Source organism: Protopterus annectens, chromosome 4.part0 (genome assembly GCF_019279795.1).
Source record: "Protopterus annectens isolate FY-2018-M chromosome 4.part0, PAN1.0, whole genome shotgun sequence".
NCBI lineage: Eukaryota > Metazoa > Chordata > Ceratodontiformes > Protopteridae > Protopterus > Protopterus annectens.
In genome coordinates this window covers 1,440,433,516-1,440,452,648 of record NC_056733.1, presented here as the reverse complement: position 1 = coordinate 1,440,452,648, position 19,133 = coordinate 1,440,433,516, and the positions used below count along the sequence as shown (strand labels likewise).

The following is a 19,133-nucleotide window of genomic DNA, read 5'->3' as shown; positions in this document are numbered from 1 at the left end:
CTTGGGGGGGCTCATCTGGCAGGGAAGTGCATTCAGAGCAGGTGGAGCCCAAATCAAATGCACCTACATATCAATCGGAAAGAGATGCTAGCTGTACAGAATGCTCTGACAGCCTTCAAGGACTACCTTCATCCAGGACAGCAACTGATAAAGACAGACAACATCACAGTTATGTGGTACATAAACAAGCGGGGGGGGGGGTACACATTCCTACCCACTCTGCAGACTAGCCATTAGCCATGATGTTGTGGGACACTGCCTTGACCTATCAGATACAACTACAAGCTCAATTCCTGCCAGGAAAGCTAAATACTCTGGCAGACGAACTAAGTAGAAATCTAATGGACCAACACGAATGGAAACTGGAACCACTAGTTTTCAGCATGTTGACATGCAAATGGGGGAACCCAGACATAGATCTTTTTGCCTCACCCCAGAACTTTCAATTGGACAAATTCTGCACAAGAGTTCATCACAAAAAAGCTTGGAAAGTGGATGGCCCTGTCAGTCTGCTTTCCCCTCTCTGCCTCTGCTCTCTAAAGTTCTACTAAAGGTCAAACAGGACAAACCAAAAATGAATCTGATTGTTCCAGACTGGCCTTGCCAGCACTGGTACCCACTCCTGTGCAAAGTGTCACACCTTCCTCCGTGGCACCTGCCTCAGACACCTTGCCTACTGTATCAGCAGAACTACAAAATTCTGCACACACAGCTCCAAACTTTGAATCTTGCAGCATGGCTAATCAACTAATTTCACCCTTGGGATCCCAAAGCAAACCAGTCATGGATGTCATTTTGGAGGCTAGAAGACCTAGCACTAGAAAATCTTATGCTGACAAATGGAAAAGATTGAACCAGTCACAAGGAATAAGCAATGCCCAATATATTCCTCAGATTCTGCAATACTTAACTGAGATGCTTCACAAGGGCCTATCCTTTTTCTTCCATAAAAATCCATGCCTCTGCCATTTCAGCTCATTAAAACACAGAACCTCCCCTCTTCTCTCATCCTCTGCTAAAGCAGTATCTCAGGGGGGCCAAAAATGTAAGACCTCCCAGGAGAGCACCAACTCCTGCATGGGACCTCAATTTTGTTTTGGAAAAACTCACTCTCCCTCCTTTTGAGCCAGCTGCTACTGCAGACCTAAAATTTCTCTCCTGGAAAACAGCTTTTCTTTTAGCAGTCACTTCAGCTAGAAGGATTTCAGAATTACAGCCTCTTATGGCAGTGGAGCCTTTCATTATTTTTTATCCGGACAGGGTGGCTCTCGGGACCAGTCCATCTTTCATTGCTAAGGTGGTATCCGGTGTGTCTCTTAATCAGACCATTCATCTGCCAACTTTCTTCCCCAATCCACAGAACAAGGGTGAGCGGATTCTGCATTCATTGGATGTACACAGACAACTTAGATTCTACTTAAACAGGACAAAATATCTAACAAAATCTGAACAACTACTGGTGGCATTTGCTGCAGGGGCAGAGGGAAAGGCTATTTCAAAGCAGACTTTTTCCAAATGGATAAGTCATTGCATTCGTTTCTGCTATATGCACCATGGTAAACCTATCCCCAAGGGGATCAGGTCTCATTCCACCAGGGCTGCATCTACTTCTGCAGCCTTTCTCAGAGGGGTTCCTACCAGGGACATTCTAGAAGCTGCTACCTGGAGCTCAGTTCATAATTTCACCAAACATTACCATTTACCCCTCTACTCTAAATCCAGAGCTAGTTTTGCTCCTGCTGTCCTGCAGGCCCATGACGCAGGGCCTAAGACTTTGTTAATCAGGCTGACTGAGGGCAACCTGCCAGCAGATTTCCCAAATGTAATGACTGCAACAGTGAATATACTCTACCATCTACATTTATGGTAAGTGTACACAACTGTACTTTTTAAATATAATGTCCCAAGGATACAGATTTCATTTTCACATGTTACCAACACCAAACTGGTGGCCAGATCTACCCCCAAATCAGTGGGCAGAGGCCCAAAATCAAGTACTGTCTCTCTTAAACATGGGGGCTATTCAGTTGGTACCAGAAGAGGAAAAGGGACAAGGTTTCTATTAGACTTTTTCCTGGTACCCAGAAAAGGCAATACATGGCGTCCTATCCTGGACCTTTCTATTCTAAATACCTTTCTGTTGATTCCAAAATTCAAAATGCTGACTCTTTACCAGCTGCTTCTTATGCTAGGCAAGCATGCATAGTTGGAAACACTAGACTTAAAAGAAGCATACTTGTACATCGCTATCAGGGCATCTTGCAGCAGATACCTACGCTTCAAAGCAGGCTACATGCACTATCAGTTCTCTGCACTGCCCTTTGGCTTATCTACTGCACCCAGGGTATTCACAAAGTACCTAGCTCCAGTCATTGCATTTTGCAGGCAAAGAAATATTCAGATATACCCATACCTGGACGATTGTCTAATTGAGGCAGAAAGCAAGGACATTCTTTTGAATCATCTGGCCTTTTGTACATAGGGTACTGACTTGTCTGAGGTTCACTATAAACGAAAAGAAATCCCACCTGGTACCCTGTCAAATTATATTCCTGGGAGTAAGCTTGAATACAACTTCCCAGATGGCTTTCCTCACGCCAGAGAAATGGATTAATTTGACAACTTACTTCAAACAAGTGGCCACAGAAACCCAGCTATCTGCAAGGCAAATACTGTAAGCTTTGGGGTTCATGGCCTCCTGCATTCTTCTAATTCCATATGCAAGGCTGCATATGAGGAAACTACAATGGTATCTCAAAAGCCTATGGTGTCAACATTCACAGGATCTAGAAGCAAGGATTCCTATCCTACCTTGCCTACGCCTAGAGTTCCTTTGGTCGGAAGAGGCCTGCCACCAAAACAAGGGACTACCATTCACATTACCCATTGCTGCCCAAACCTTAACAGATACATCAGACTATGCATGGGGGGCTCAACTGGCAGGGAAGTACATTCAGGGCAAATAGAACCCAAGTCAAATGCACCTGCACATAAATTAAAAGGAAATGTTAGCTGTACAGAATGCTCTGACAGCCTTCAAGGACCACATTCTTCCAGGACCACTAATGGTAAAGACTGACAACACCACTGTCATGTGGTACATAAACAAGCAGGGGGTACACATTCTTACCCCCTCTGCAGACTAGCCATGGCGTTGTGGAACACAGCCTTGAGCTACCAAGTGAATTTACAAGTTCAATTCCTGCCAGGAAAACAAAATACACTGGCAGACGGACTAAGCAGAAACCTCATGGACCCACACGAGTGGAAACTGGAACCAAGGGTTTTCGACATGTTGACAAGCAAATGGGGGACCCCAGATATAGACCTGTTTGCCTCCCCCCAGAACCATCAACTGGACAAATTTTGCACAAGGATTCCCCGCAAACTTGCTTGGAAAGTGGATTCTCTATCCTTCAGCTGGAAAAACCTATCAGTTTATGCCTTTCCTCCTCTGCTTCTGCTCTCCAAGGTACTACTAAAGATCAAACAGGACAGGCCAAGGACGATTTTAATTGCACCAGACTGGCCTCGCCAACACTGGTACCCACTCTTGCGTAGTGTGTCACGCTTGGCTTCATGGCACCTGCCTCAGACTCCTTCCCTGTTGTCTTAGCAAGAGAACCAGATTTTGTACCCTCAGCTGCAAACTCTGAACCTAGCAGCCTGGCTAATTACCTAATTTCTCCTTTACCATCCCTCAATAAATCAGTGATGGATATCATTTTAGAGGCAAGGAGGCCTAGTACTAGAAACTCTTATGCTCCCAAATGGAAAAGGTTCTGTGCCTGGAACGAATCTCAAGGAATGAACACAGCAGTACCCAATTTACCTCAGATTTTGCAATACTTTACTGAGATGCTTCATAAGGGCTTGTCTTTTTCCTCCATCAAAATTCATGCCTCAGCCATTTCAGCTCATTAAGGCACAGAGCCTCCCCTCTTCTCTCACCCACTGCTCAAGCAGTTCCTCAGAGGGGCCAAAAATTTAAGGCCACCCAGGAGAGCTCCAACTCCAGCCTGGGATCTTAACTTTGTCTTGGAGAAACTCTCTCATCCTCCTTGCGAGCCAGCTGCTACTGCAGATTTAAAATTTCTTTCCTGGAAAACAGCTTTCCTTTTAACAATCACTTCTGCAAGTAGGGTATCTGAATTACAGGCCCTTATGGCAGTGGAACCTTTCATCATCTTTCATGCGGACAGGGTGTCCCTCAGAACCAATTCCTCCTTCATGCCCAAGGTGGAATCCATTGTGGCTCTTAATCAGTCCATTCATTTGCCTACCTTCTTTCCTAACCCACAGAAGAAAGGGGGACGAATACTACACTCTCTTTAGATGTGCACAGACAGCTTAGATTTTACTTGGACAGGACTAAACCTCAAAGGAAATCTGAACAACTGCTGGTGGCATTTGCTGCAGGGACAGCGGGGAAAGCTATTTCAAAACAAACCATTTCAAAATGGATAGGCCGCTGCATTCATTTCTGCTATAAGCACTATGGAAAACCTATCCCACAGGGCATCAGTCCTCATTCAACCAGGGCTGCATCTACCTCTACAGCCTTTCTCAGGGACGTCCCTACTAGGGACATCCTAGAAGCTGCTACCTGGAATTCTGTACATACTTTCACCAACCATTATCATTTGCCAATTTTCTCTAAATCCAGAGCTGGTTTTGCCACTGCAGTCTTGCAGGGCATTATAGCTGGTCCTCATTCTATTTAAATTCCTCCTCCCAACCTTAGCTTTGAGAATCTTCCCAAATGTAGTGACTGCAAGAGTGAAACACTAAGAACATAGTACAGTTGTGTACACTTATCATAAATGTAGATGTTAGTGTATTCACTGTTGCAGTCCAGGTTACCCTCCCTCCAGCTCCCTTTCTTCTTTCGGCTATACCTCTACTGTCACTTAACTATGCTCTAAAAGCTTTTTGGTGTATTTGTTTTTTTGTCTGAGGTATATCCTTGTATTTATAGATTTGATTGCTTTCCATTAGGGGGGCACCTGACATCTGGGGCAAGAAAAACTGATGTAATGGCATCGGCTGCATGTTTTATACCCTTGACGACCTGACGTAATGGAAGAAGGGACAGCAACTGACGCAGGACCTAAGACTTTTTTAATCAAGACGACTGAGGGTTACTGCAAGCAGATAACCCAAATGCAATGACTGCAACAGTGGATACACTTGAACATCTACATTTATGTTAAGTGTACACGGCTGTACTTTCTTATGGGGCAGTGTCAGTATGTCACATATGTACCTTGCACGTAGGACATGTCTCCTGCACCTTCCGGGTGTTGTATTTCAAAGCTGGCCAGACGTTAGGCCATCCCAAGAGTAACGGATACTGCAACAGTAAGAAGCAGGAGATGTGTTATGGTAAGAGTGTATATTACTGTACTATCAACATAGTAGTCATTGCTAAATTTACTTTGCACCTACAACATCCATGGTAGCATAAATATCATGTTCAGGAGGATAACAGTAATCCAAAAGCCATGTGTAAGGTAATTTACTGGAATTGACCTAAGATGCAAGGGGCAGTAAATTATAATATAATGTCGGGCAGGTCACAGTGGTTTTTGAAGACACTTTAAGGGGTCCTGTGATCCACATTGTCAGTAGCTGCTTGAGAGATGGAGCATGACCAAGATAGAGTACCATCTTTGATCCCTTACCATAAGGTCCCTAATATGGGCATTCATTTGAATGGAGTCTTTCTAAATATATATATATATATATATATATATATATATATATATATATATATATATATATATATATATGGTCTCCATTGTCTTTTGTGACCATCTAGGAAATAGTCATCCTCTGTACTACAGGCTTATTTACATCCTGCTGGGGTCTCGCTGCATTTGATCTGTGTTTTGAATTGAATCCTCATGTTCAACTGCCCCCTTCCTCTCTTCAGTACAGCTGCCTAGAAACTAGCTGTCCACTGTACTACGGGCTGCTTCAGGTAAGAATCTTTGCAGTCAAGTTGGAGTGGCTAATGTTATTACTTGGTTTTTATTTTAGTTTTCTTCTGTCAAGAAGCATCACATTTAGCTGGGTATTCCAGGGTGATCATGTGCTTACAGGCTGTATCGAACTCCCTCTGTACTTAGTGTTCACATCCCATGACTTAGCAGGTTGAACTGTTACCATTTTTAGTTCATTTGTTATTTTTTCCAGGTCTGTGTATCTAACCCTTTTCCACCCAAACGACTTTAGAGGAACCTACCACCCTTAATGTGTACCACTTCCCCACTGATGCTAGGTTCTGTTACCTTAGTCTGCCTGAACTGTCAGTGAGATACAAATGCATCTGCATCTCTGATCAGTTAACCTCTATGGATTACATAAAGTTTTCTCCAAATTTACGGCTTAGTTCTAGCTTGGTTTTTCTGCTAGTCAGCCAGTCAAGGCTATAGAAGATATAAAGCCTCCCACGTTCTTGCACTGCAGTGCAATTTTGATCGTAAATAAAAAATGTATAAAGGCTATAGAAGATATAAAGCCTCCCACGTTCTTGCACTGCAGTGCAATTTTGATCGTAAATAAAAAATGTATACATGAGGTGCAGTTAGTCAGCTCTCTAGCAGAATACCTCCAAAAGGACACTCCACAGAACAATCCCATCCATTGCTGTACTGGTAGTCTGTAAGCCTCCAGTTTTCAATAATTCCTTCTTCCCCATTCCCCTACCCATCCATCTGTTACTGCACCCTCCTTTATGCACCTGGATTCTGGAATTTATTGATTAGACCACAAAAGGTATGCACAGGCAACAACACCTCAAGGAGCATCACAGAGAACACTGGAGTACCTCAAGGATGTGCCCTGAATCCCCTGCTGTTCACCATCCTGACACACAACTGCATTGTTAGGTATAACATAAAGCAAATTATTAAGTTTACGGATGATACTACAGTGGTGGGTGTGGTGATGAAAAAGCCTACAGAAAGGCCAACTGACTGAAACAACAATCACATGGCTCTCAACGTGGATAAAACAAAGGAAATCATTTTTATTTATTTTTTATTTTTATTTTACATTTGTTGACCGGGCTAGTCCAACTGGATACATGTCCATTTTCAGTGGAGGCCCGGGGAGAAAAGCTCCAGTTAAAAAAACAGTGAAAAACATACTACAAAACTTACAGAAATATTTAATACAAAAATTAGAAAAAGGCATTAGTATGAAATAAATTCATCTTAGTTTAACAGTATTTAAAAAAGGAGTAGGAAAAAAGAGTGGGAGAGTTAAGCATGGTAAGTAGTACTTGTGAGTGACACAAGAAGAGGCATGGAGCTCATTCTCCACTCAGTCAAAGGAGAAACAGTGGAGAAGGGTGATGGAGCACCAGGTTCCTGGGGGTGTGTATCGCGGAGAGGGTGATGGAGCACCGGGTTCCTAGGGGTGCGTATCGCGGAAGACTTGTCTTGGTCAATAAACACTAATTACAGTGTCAAGAAAGTTAAAGTGCAATGGCATCTTCACTTTCTGAGAATCGGTGGCTGCAAGCGCTCCTTGTGCACCAAAAAAAAAGTGGAAAAAGAACGCCTGTGTCCGCTATCCGAAACTCACCAAAAATGAATTGCCGTCTTCCTCTGCAATGCCAATCAAACGAACAGGCAGCAACTACCAAATAATAACGAAATGGTCCAGGGATAAAGACCAAAATTAAACTGGAACGCCTCCAAGGTGATCCGAAAGAAACCAACAATGACGGACAATAAATAATTTGGTACCACAGAGTTTATTTAAACAGTTGGAATTAGTGTTTGAGTTGTTCTGATGAAGTTCACTTTGTGTGAGTGAAAGCGCTTAACCTACATTCATACGGAACTTGCTTTTACCTTGGGTCTGTGGATATTATCTGTTGGATACTATTGGACACTTTATTCAACAGTTTGCGGCAGGTGCGTTTAGCAGTTAGAGGCGTTTTTGCGCCAAACTGTTGTCATTGTTGGTTTCTTTCGGATCACCTTGGAGGCATTCCAGTTTACTTTTGTTCTTTATCCCTGGACCATTTTGTTTGGCAGTTGCTGCCTGTTTGTTTGATTGGCATTGCAGAGGAAGACGGCAATTCATTTTGAGTTTCGGATAGCGGACACAGGCGTTCTTTTTCCGCTTTTTTGTTCACTTTCTGAGAAGGCTGAGAAGAGCAAAACTACCACCTTCTGCTCTCGCAACCTTCTACAGTGGTACCGTCGAAAGCATTCTGACTATAATAATCTCTGTGTGGTATGTAAACTCCACCGTTTCAAATCGCAAATCTCTTCAGAGGGTGGTGAAAGTGGCAGAGAGAATGATCATGTCCATGCTCCCATCTGTCCAAGACTTGTACTCTGCTCGGTGCCTCAGCAGAGCCATGAAAAATAGTCAAGGACCGCACTCATCCTGCCCACGGTCTGTTTTCATGTTTGCCTTCAGACAGGAGATAGCGTAGCTTGCGTTGCAAAACCACCAGATTTAATTAAAGCTTTTTTCCACAAAACTTCTGAACTTCAGTAATAACATATGCCATGCTGGTCATCGAAGTCTGGAGTAACAATGCTGAAGTAATTCTCAGACATATGCAGTAAGTCTAGGAAAGTACAGTTTTGTACCTTTATGTGCAATATTAACTTTGCCACGTTAGCATTCTGTGCAATATGCCAAACTAACATTCAGTGGAATTTGAAAGCTGTCAGATTCTGATCTGTGCAGTATTATCATCTGTGCAATATATTTGAGTACTGAAGAAGACCTGTAAATAGAATAGTTCTGGAGCATATTATTGTACTTGTTACTGCACTGCAAAAATGTCTTGTATACTAGTACTAATCCAACAATAACAATGTGTTGTATCAGTATTAGTATCTGTATATGTTGTCTGCACATGGAGTTCGAAGCAATGCAGTTTTGTTCACTTGCGCTGTTGTGTAGGTCTGAATGACAAAGTTCACTTTGTGCTACGAATGTAAAGTGAGTTATTTTTTGTATTCTTCCATTTAAAACCTGTAGATCATTGTGGTGTAATGCCATTTTTGAGGGTGGTTTCCTTAACTAAGCAGCATAAGATAAGGCACAATGCAAGTCTTGAAGACACAAAATTGTTAATCTAGAATTTCCTGTGGTGCAGATATTAATCATGTTTATAATTTGTTGTTCCTATTTGTATTCATATTTTCATAACTAAAAGCTACCTATTGAGGGGGTATGGTGGGAGAGAAAAATATTTATTGTCTGTGTGTAATACATTGTAATGGTAATATTGCTAGCTTTTTAAATAGTAATTAAAAAGGTATACAAGCTTTCCAGATGCAGTGTAATATTTCCAAACCAAATAGACTTGCAAGCTGTTGCATGGCATCATATGAAACTTTAGATGATGAAAACTGTCGATATTTGCAATGCAAGTTGTACATCTTGGAAGATATTGATTGCTACTTGCATATTGTTGATAACATTGCACCTTTTTCATATTTCTGTAAGTATCTCAAACAAGTAGTCAGAAAGGATTGTTTGCTATAATGTGAAAGCTCTTAAAGTTGGCAACTTAGTTTTCCAGCTACCAAGATATGAAAGTTTTTTGAGAATCTTTAGAGAAATTTTGTAATTCTGGGTTTGTGTATATTATACCTTGTAGTACTGATCTGCGTCTCTAGCAAATTGACGCTACATTGCCCCTAAAATGTGTAAATCAAAGTGTTACACAAGATATCTGCTTTAAAGTATTACTATAGCTTGCTGCATGTGGTTATGGAGCCAGTTTGTAACCTGCATGGTTAATTTGATTGAATGTCACATTACTTATAGCATTCTTAAATGTTTAATGCACCATTCCATACAAAGGAGTAAGAAAAGCGCTCACGGAGCTAGTAGTTTACCGTATTTACTTTGGCAATCCTGAACGGAATTTGCTTTACTTAAAATAAATAACTTGCTGTCTTAGGATAGGAAGCTGAACTGTATTACTGTTAGTTTGATACTTATAACCTTGTCAGATAGGGAAACCTCCTGATTCAGATGCTATTTTTTGGTAGCTAATTGTGAGTAGATGGTATAATTGGATTGCCTGATACTCCTAAATCAGAGCGCTACTCTAAGTTTTCTATTTAGATGCTGTGTACTAACTAGTGTACTGTCCAAGCTGTTTAACTTACACACACATTTCTCTAAAAGTGTCTGTTACCATAAATTAGGATAAGCTTTGTAATTTCTGCTCCCTGAGAATGTGATACAGTATTGTGTTGCCTTAAGGTAGTTACATATCTGTCTTCTAATTTACTCTCATCCCCAGGTGGTTCCCCTTCAAACAACATCCTGAAAGGCTCACTAAACTCTAAGGACGCTACCCTGCAGATCCTCAGACTGAAAGTATAATTTGAATTTAGCCCACTACAAATTGCTAAGGTCAATGGATGTTATTTTACTCTGTTTTATCATTAATTTACTGATCTGGGTCTAAAGCATCAATAGGCTGTCCCCCATAAAAAATTGTCTTACTTCCAAAAGATAAGAAAAATATAGATTACCCCCCTAAAGGCAGCATTTCTAACCTGTAAAACGTAAAAAATTGTATTACACTAAAAAAACAAAAAGAGATCAGATCCCCTAATATACTTACCTTACAGTTACAGGCTCTAAGAAACCTTGTGCTCTGGCTTGATATGGTTGATCAGCAACTACTAATCCACACCCTGAAAACATTCTGCCTAGATACTAAAGCCCTTCAATGGTTCCAGTCTTATCTGAGTGGTAGACAGCAGGCTGTCCTTCGGCAAAAAAAAACGATCTAACCTCCTGCCCAACTCTCTTGGTGTTCCCCAGGGTTCTGTACTAGGGCCCCTTCTGTTCTCCATTTTCATCAGTGACCTTTACACTGTCATCCCAAAAGTCCTCTGTATTCAATATGCAGACAACTCCACCCTGATCTGCTCGGCCACATCCCAGACAGATCTGTGGTCATTAACCCAGAATACTTTCAACATAGTGGAAAACTGGCTTTCTGGTAGTTTTCTGATCTTAAACTCCAAAAACACAAAGCTGCTACCCCCCCCCCCGACTCATAGGTCCACTGCGTTTCCTTTACCATAAAATCCAATAATGGCACTATAATCTCCCCAGACACCTCTACAAAATTACTAGGTGTTATCATAGATAATAATCTTAAATTCGACTTGCATGTCAATCAGACTATCAAAACCATCAATAAAAAACTAGGGTCACTTTACAAGGTTAAATCCTTCCTAATCCCACTGGCTAGAATTGACATTGTACGCTCTCACCTACTCTCAACTCTTCTCTACGCATCCCCTTTACTCACCAACTTAAACAAGTCTGTTCTCTACAAACTCTGTACCAGCTACAGCCACATTGTCAAATTTGCCACTGGTGTGCCCTTTAGGACACACCATTGTATCAATCTAAACGAGCTTGGGTGGCTAGAACTGCCCAGCCTGATCCAGTATAACCAGCTTATTGTGGCATATAAAGTTCTTAACCATCCTGACAATACACCTGCACTTAAAAACATTATTATCCCCTATAAGAATCCTAGACCTCTTCGATCTTCCAATAGATTGCTAGTTCAAACTGTCAAAACTAATAACTCAGCTGGATACTCTGTTTGTCAACTCTGTAGGTAGAACCTGGAACTCCCTCCCAGCTGATATTACCCTACAAACCACCTTGAGGTGATTTTAAGAAAAGACTCCTGCAGTATTTGAAACTAAACTGGCTATGTCAATGTATCAAACTTGGCTATCTGTTTTCTAGTATGGTGTTAAAAACTGTACTTTAGCTTAGTTGTATTACATATCCTGGTCTTACACCTGGGTATTCTCAAACTTTGGAACTGTATAACTTGACATTTAAGTATGTAACCAATGTATAAATTGTATTAAGTAGTCTTATGTGTTGTATCTTGGAGCTTTTCTCCCTGACCTCCGCTGAAAATGGACATGACTCCAGTCGGATTGTCATGGTCAACAAATGTAAACTAAATAAATAAAATAAAGATCACGATCACAGTAAAGACCGTTTACATATAGCATTACTGTTTGTACTTGTAGTAGCATTTACTGCTTGGTCTGGCTTACCTAACATTATTACTGGCAATGGTACTAATTTGTGACTTTTTTTTTTATTGCAGTAATGAGTAAATCTGCCAATGTTTGCTGTTGTGATATGCTGTTAATTTTCCTGCTGACTGATCCATCCGGTGGCTCCACTGCCTTCACCTTATTGGAGTACTCCTTTCTTCCTGTGTGGTGAGAGTCCAGCACCCTTTTATTCCTGGCTTAGGGCGACAGACCCATGGGGCTTTATTCTCTACCGTAGTGTGAGCTCTAAGGTATGCTCATTTATCAGGGGCAAGAGTTTGGTGATAGAAACCAGGCCAGTCTGCTAGTCAGGCAGGCTTGTTTGCTTCTCTAACTGTGGCCCTAATCTCTCCCTGTGAGCTGGTAAACTCCACATATGCTATTTCTCTATTTAGACTCTGAGTGGACCTTTGGCCTCTTTGGCCACACCCAGCTTATGTGCTGCATGTGTTTCTCTGCAGTGCACTTACCATTTGCAGTCCTTCAACCCTATGGTTCCAGCGGGCGCACCACTTCAGATCCCTTTAACACCCCCCCTAGGAGGGTCAAGTCATTCAGTCTCTCACACCTCCTCTGCTTTGGACCTTTCCATGCTTGAGCCACTAGTTGAACCGGGATAATTTGGTTCGTAGTCAGGGCTTTTGGTGTTTGTTGCTGGGGCTGCCCCTGCCAAGGATGGACACGTTATCAGTCTCTCATAATGTCACCTTCTCTGCTTTGGTCCATTCCATGCCTGTGCCACTAGCTGAACCCAGATCATGTAGACTGTAGTTAGGGGGTTCAGTATATGCTACAGGGTTGTAGTATTGTAAACTTTTTTTTATGTACCCTTTTGGTAATTTAATTATTGGGTTTCTTTATTTGTCTTTGTCTGTTCTTTTTTTTTTTTAAGTGGGGGGGAAACATCTATGCACATGGCTTTGCTATTTTACTTCCTATGTTCATGTATCATTTTATTACAGATGTATAGCTACAGCCATTTCCTCTGCACTAGCACACAAGATGTGTGTGTGTGTCTTCAATTTTTCCGTTAATGAACGCCAACGCCGAACTCCCGCGCTAATGATGGCAGTAGAGTTTTACATGCTGGCTTGGGGGCCTAACGCACAACCTTCAACGGCAATCTAAGGAATCACATGCACGCACACAGTAGCACAGTAGGCTGAGCTCGCTGGGACAACGTGGAAATCTAAAGTTACTGCCTGTTCTTTATGCAGGACAAATCTCTGTTTGGGCAGTTGCATTCTGTAATAAAAAAAATATATGAAAATGGCAGATGCCCTGAGATTTTTTTAGGACAGAAGTATTACCTCAAGTTTTGTTTAAGTGACTATTTTTTGAAACACATTAATATTATACAAAAAATGGAAATAAGTCAAATTCTAAAAGAGTGATTTTTTTTCTTGGCAGAAAAGTGATTGTACTGCTTAGTATGTTTTGGCCCACAAAATTTTGCATTGCCATAACAGACACACTTTGAGCATTTCATATATTGGCAGTCCTGTGGATATCAGAATGTTTGATTGCTTGAAAAAAATAGTAGTTGCTGCAAAGAAAATGGCCAGGCAGAACTAAAGTTTACACACACACTATGCATTTTAATGATTAACTCCGATGTTTGTTTTTGTTGTGTTCAAGTTACAGAATGAAGAAGACCCAGAGGAGACTCCACAGACAACAAATGATGCCCCACCCCCTTACAGTAGTATTGCAGGTGATAGTGCAGGTAAGTGGCAACAGAATGCAGTGCTTATGTGAGTACGTAGTAGGGCTTGATGTTGGACATAGTTTCCTTTGAAGTTGTTGAAAGCATAGTATTGTGGATATAAGCTAATTTTTAGCTTTACATTACAGTAAATATTTAGTATGTCTGTTAATAGTTTTGTTTGCTTATGTTTAGAAACATAGTAGCTGGGAAACATAGTAGCTGGGCAACCAGAATACTGCTAGTGACCTGAATGTCCAGTTCTTTAAATAGCATGTTTTTGCCAGAACAGAGGCTGTGGCCAATAAAAACCTGGTTGAATTCTTACATTAAACAGTATAAGATGGCTCAGGTAGACGAAGACTTGCATTTAATTTAAGTAGAGTCTTTAAACATCATATGCAAGTTAATTTCCTTCGTTCAAAACAAGCTTGCTATTTTGCTGATTGCATCTTTGAGCTTGAGATCGCTGCTTTATCTCTTTCATTTAGCTTTTCTCTGTTAGGGGTCGCCACAGTAAAACTCCGGTCCTTTAATGATTGGCAATGGATTTTTACGGTGCCGAATTGCCAGCCTGACGCTCAGCCTTCAAAGAAGGCACACCCATTCACACACGCACCTACCTGCATGTCTTTAAATGTCACTCGACCGCAGGGAGGCCATGCAGACACCACACAGTGCTCCAGCTGAGAATCGAATGGGAGAACCTCTTGCTATGATTCGACAACGCTAACCACTGCACCACCACGGCCTTGAGATCGCTGCTTTATAATAAAAGGAAACTCTTTTTAATTATATTCCAGCTGAAATTTTACTTTTAAAACTGAAGTAAATATGGGAAAATGTACACCAGCAGAAGCTCTCTCTCCTCTTTTATTATGCCTGTAAGGACATACAGACATCTCTAGAGAAGCAAGCTGTTATTGCTTATTTGAGTAATTGCCAAACAATTGCAAAGAGTTCATTTTCAAATAAACTGTTCTAAATTTAACAAATTGTAGTCCCTCACACCTTCACGTTTCAGAAAAATATAAAAAAGCTTTCAATTTGGCCCCACAAATTAATAATCAAAGTGTAATAGGTGTTTGATCTCCATTTTCCTGTATTTGTGGCACTTTTTAAATTTCAGCAGGAAAAGGAATGCGAGCAAAGAGGTGATGTTGAAAATGGTAGGCGTTTTTATCTGAACTAGGAAAACATGTTTGCTCATAATTTTTAAAGGACACCAGCACCCTAAATGCAGAAGTAAATTCCCCACAGTAAATTTCCTGTCTAGAGAATGATCCTTGTACTTTAAGATATTAACAAGGCATAACTTATAGTTACCCTCTCTCTGGCATTTCTGTCCTATCAGCTTCCTCAGTGCATACCAAATTGGAGTTTAAAAAAAAAAAAAAATCTCATGATACTTTAGGAATTTGTCTCCTTGTCCTTATGGCGTGTCACCTTATTTTCCCCTGGAAACGCACTGCAAGGTACCTGAAGGTCTTGTTTTATTTCATACTTACTGAGGTCTTAAAGCTAATCTGGTCCAAAATGTAGAACTCTGACTTTGTGCTGCCATGTAAAGTGCTTTTTTCCCTGTTAAGCCTTTTTGTAGTCTGAAGATGAATGAACTTCGTAACCATTAAGAACAATGTTTACAAGTCATGAAATATGACATTGGCTGACTCCAAAGAAAGAAGACATGACCTGAAACTGAAGGTATCACTATATATTGTTTTGCAAGCATTTTTCACAGGTGGTGTAGCACATATACGATAAGAAATGGGCAGTTTTACTGTGACGTCTCTGATTTGACAGTCTCTCACTACTACTTTTCCAAGTGAATCGGACTGATCTGACAAGTTAGACCAGGTTACTGTAATCCCAAATTCCACACAGTGCATTATGAGCAAGATAGCCTTCAAAGAAAACAAGGTCATGTCAGATTTTCTGCTTCCATGGAGGGTATTCGGGTATAGAAAAAATATAGTTTTAACTAGTTGTACTGCTGGCAGGTTTGGGTTGCATAGCACATTGTCAAGACAAAAAAATATGTACTTTTTCAGCTTCTCATTATAGTGGACCTTTATCTCTCCAATCGTGCACTTTTAACAGTGGATAAAAGTGCTGTTTAAATCGGTTCTGAACTGGCTCCAAGAAAATCTTTCTTTTGTTATACACCTGTGACTTGATTAAAAAAATATATATATCTCATTACCTTTGTTTATTGGAACCCATAACCCACCCAGGTAACCGATTCTAGAGATAAATGAACTTCCTAAAGAATTATACAGCAGTGAATGAAATGCATTTGTGTACATCATTGAAATGAAATTCAAATAACAGGATGACAGAAATTCTTTGTATCCCTACAGTTATTTTCCAACTCTGAGGTTATACTGTTTCAGGAAAAAGAGAGGGAGAAAACTTTGCTGAATTGTGAAGGAAAGTGCTGCCATTGGCTCAATTTATTTTGACCTAGAATTTAGATATAGTAGTAGGAAAGGTATGGGAAATGGTGCCTGCGGCTTGTTGTATTGGAATACATATGTAACATTACAACATAGATAGCACCCCCATCTCCCCCAAGAGTGGACCCAGTGGTAAGATATCAGTGTACTCTGATAGATAGTTATCTAAACTTAGACCACCGTGTGTCCACGGTGGTGAGGAAATCCTTTTGTGTGGCTCAGCTTATAAGTAAGGGCATGGCATCCAGATCCAAGGATGTCGTAGTACCACTGTACGATGTCCTTATCAGACCAATAATTGAGTACAATGAACCCTTTGCCATGTACTTCTCCAGATACTTGCAACAGTTGGTGTCAAGTTTTTCACCAAAGAAATACAGGGTATAACCATCATGTCAGATGCAGACCAATTTTAAAAGCCCTATCACTGTATTCATTCTTCTGCTGATTGCTGAAGGATGATCTGTCTGCCCTAGGGCAGCACAGTGGGTAGTGTGACTTCACAGCGAGAGGTTCCCTGGTTCAATTCTCAGCTGGGATGCCTTCTGTGCACAGCCTGCATGTCATCCCTTTGTTTGCATAGGTTTCTTTCAGGCACTCCAGTTTCCTCCCACATTCTAAAAACATACAGTAGGTGGATTGGATGCAAGTGTGCATGTGAGTGTGTGGTGTGGAAGAACTACTGAGGCAGGGCTAGCCACCCAGCAGTGTAAACCATGACTCTAGATTGTTACTGTTGAAGTGACACCCGACCTAGTGTGCAAAAATGGGGATGGGGAGGGTTTGTGGATGTATGTATAGATCTATGCTTGACCTACAAGGCAGTCTCTGACCCAGCCCTGATAGAAATGTTTTATATTTTCAAAACTGCACAAGGGTTACCTGCTCCAAGGATCTGCAAACAATCTGTTTGAGCTTGTCATCGGGTAAAAGATACCGCAGTATTTGATGCAGGGTAACTAGATTCAAAGACTGTTTTTAATCCGAAGGTGATCAGACTTATTAATTCCAACATTAGGTCTGATCACTGACAGGTTAGGAATTTGGGACTTCCCATTCACTGTGCAGTATTATTTTATCTATCTATTAAGCACAGCCAACCATTATAATTTATACTACTAACCCAGGTGCAATATTTTTTCTTCAGCTGCTACTGTTGTGTGCTTGTTCTCCCACAATGTTGTACATGGTTCATGTGCAATACTATTACCTGAACCTTGCTGCTAAATGTGTATTTATACTATCTTAAGTGTGTTTCTATAAGTATATGTAGCTGTATACTTAAGTGTAGAGTTGATTTATAAGACGGTGGTAGTATTATTATTATTATATGTTTTAAATTGTATTTCCATGTATGTGATTTCTTTTCTGTCCCATGAGCTGATTGCACAGAATCTCATTTTATCTACACTTGTGTAGATCTAAATGACAAAGTTAGTTTGACTTTTTTTTTTAATTTAATCCTGATCTCTGACATGAATAGATCATGCCAGACAGAGAGAGAGATGTATTCCAGAGATTGCCCCTCCTCTGGAATAAGCTTCGAGCTCACGTGAAGCAGATCCCTTCCATGACCATCTTCAAGTGCAGTCTGGACTGATGAATGTGAAATTGTAAATTCACTCCTGGGCTGGCACCCATGTCCCTTACGGATAGATGGTGTCTGTTACAATTGTCAAAACCCTGCTTGCTGACTCTCTTATCTTTCCCCTAGCGATAGAAAATTGGGTGAAGGCTGGGTAAAACTGGCTAGGCATATAAGGGCTATTGAGCCATTAGCATAGTACTCTTCTGTGAACCTGTGCAAGGTAAAGGGGGTGTCACATTCTTGTGTGTCATCCTTTGGGTAAGACATTAAACTGAAGTACCATCTGTGTAAGTTGGTGGTGGATCATTTGAATGTAATGGATCTCATGGCACTTATCAAAAAGTGTAAGGGATCTTTACTGTCATGTTGTATACAGCATAAAAGCAGTTTACATATGTTCATAGTAGTTTACTTGGTTACAGAGGTAATGCACATCCAACAAGTGCCCCGCAGCGTCTACTTCCTCAATAGCGCTGTCATAAGCAACAGTCAGATTTAGACACTTCCTTGCAACTGTAAAACAAGTATCCCATTTGAAAATTAATGCAAAACAATGCAGAAATATGGAAGCAGAAAGACATCTGTCTGAAATATAAACTTAAACATAGTTAACTGTAAGGTTAGGTCTCTCAGTCGCAAATTTTTTTTGCCACTACCAGTATTTATTTAGTTACAGATTTTGACACAACCCAGTTTTAGTGCAAAAATGTATATCCCTTATCTCCTTAAAAAAAAAAAAAAAAAAGAGAGAGAAGGGTAAAAGTTTCAGCCAGTTCCAACTTCATTCCCTGATTGAATTAGCAGCCTTATGTTTTGCACAGAAAATCCCAAGGATGAAACAACCCCATCTCACATTCATACCTCAGGCTTCTTGTGAGACTTTCAATAAACCTATAACCTTCAACAGAATACGATTTCCGAAATGCTTTTCCCTATTAATCATTGCAGCGTATGTCCCTTTAGAGAAAACATCTCTCCTTTTTAGCCAAAACATTTGCAGTGCCTTCACCAATAGTAGTGCTTCTGGGTGATGATTCCCCCATGGAAAGCTTCAAACTGTCTGTGAATTCATTGTCTTCCATCAGTTGGACAAGGGCTGCATCACCCAAACCACTTTTCATGATTAGGGTAATCATTACACAAAATGAAATGTCACTGTAATCCTTCTCCACTGCAGATATTGGAACAGTGGCTGTACCAATGCAGTCCAGACAGAAAGACTCCTCACTGACATCCATGCTTGTGGTGCACTTCCAACAGCCCATGCACTGGTATTGGTGTAATGT

General features: G+C 40.9%; 1 protein-coding gene across 1 annotated transcript in view; it reads left to right on the top strand.

Moving 5' to 3' along the window:
- NDFIP1 (Nedd4 family interacting protein 1) overlaps window positions 1–19,133 on the top strand; it is a 753,142-nt gene that overhangs the window by 144,145 nt on the left and 589,864 nt on the right. The window contains exon 2 of the mRNA XM_044069282.1: window positions 13,737–13,824. Within this exon, the coding sequence (XP_043925217.1) occupies window positions 13,737–13,824 (88 nt within the window). The remainder of the gene's footprint in view (window positions 1–13,736; window positions 13,825–19,133) is intronic.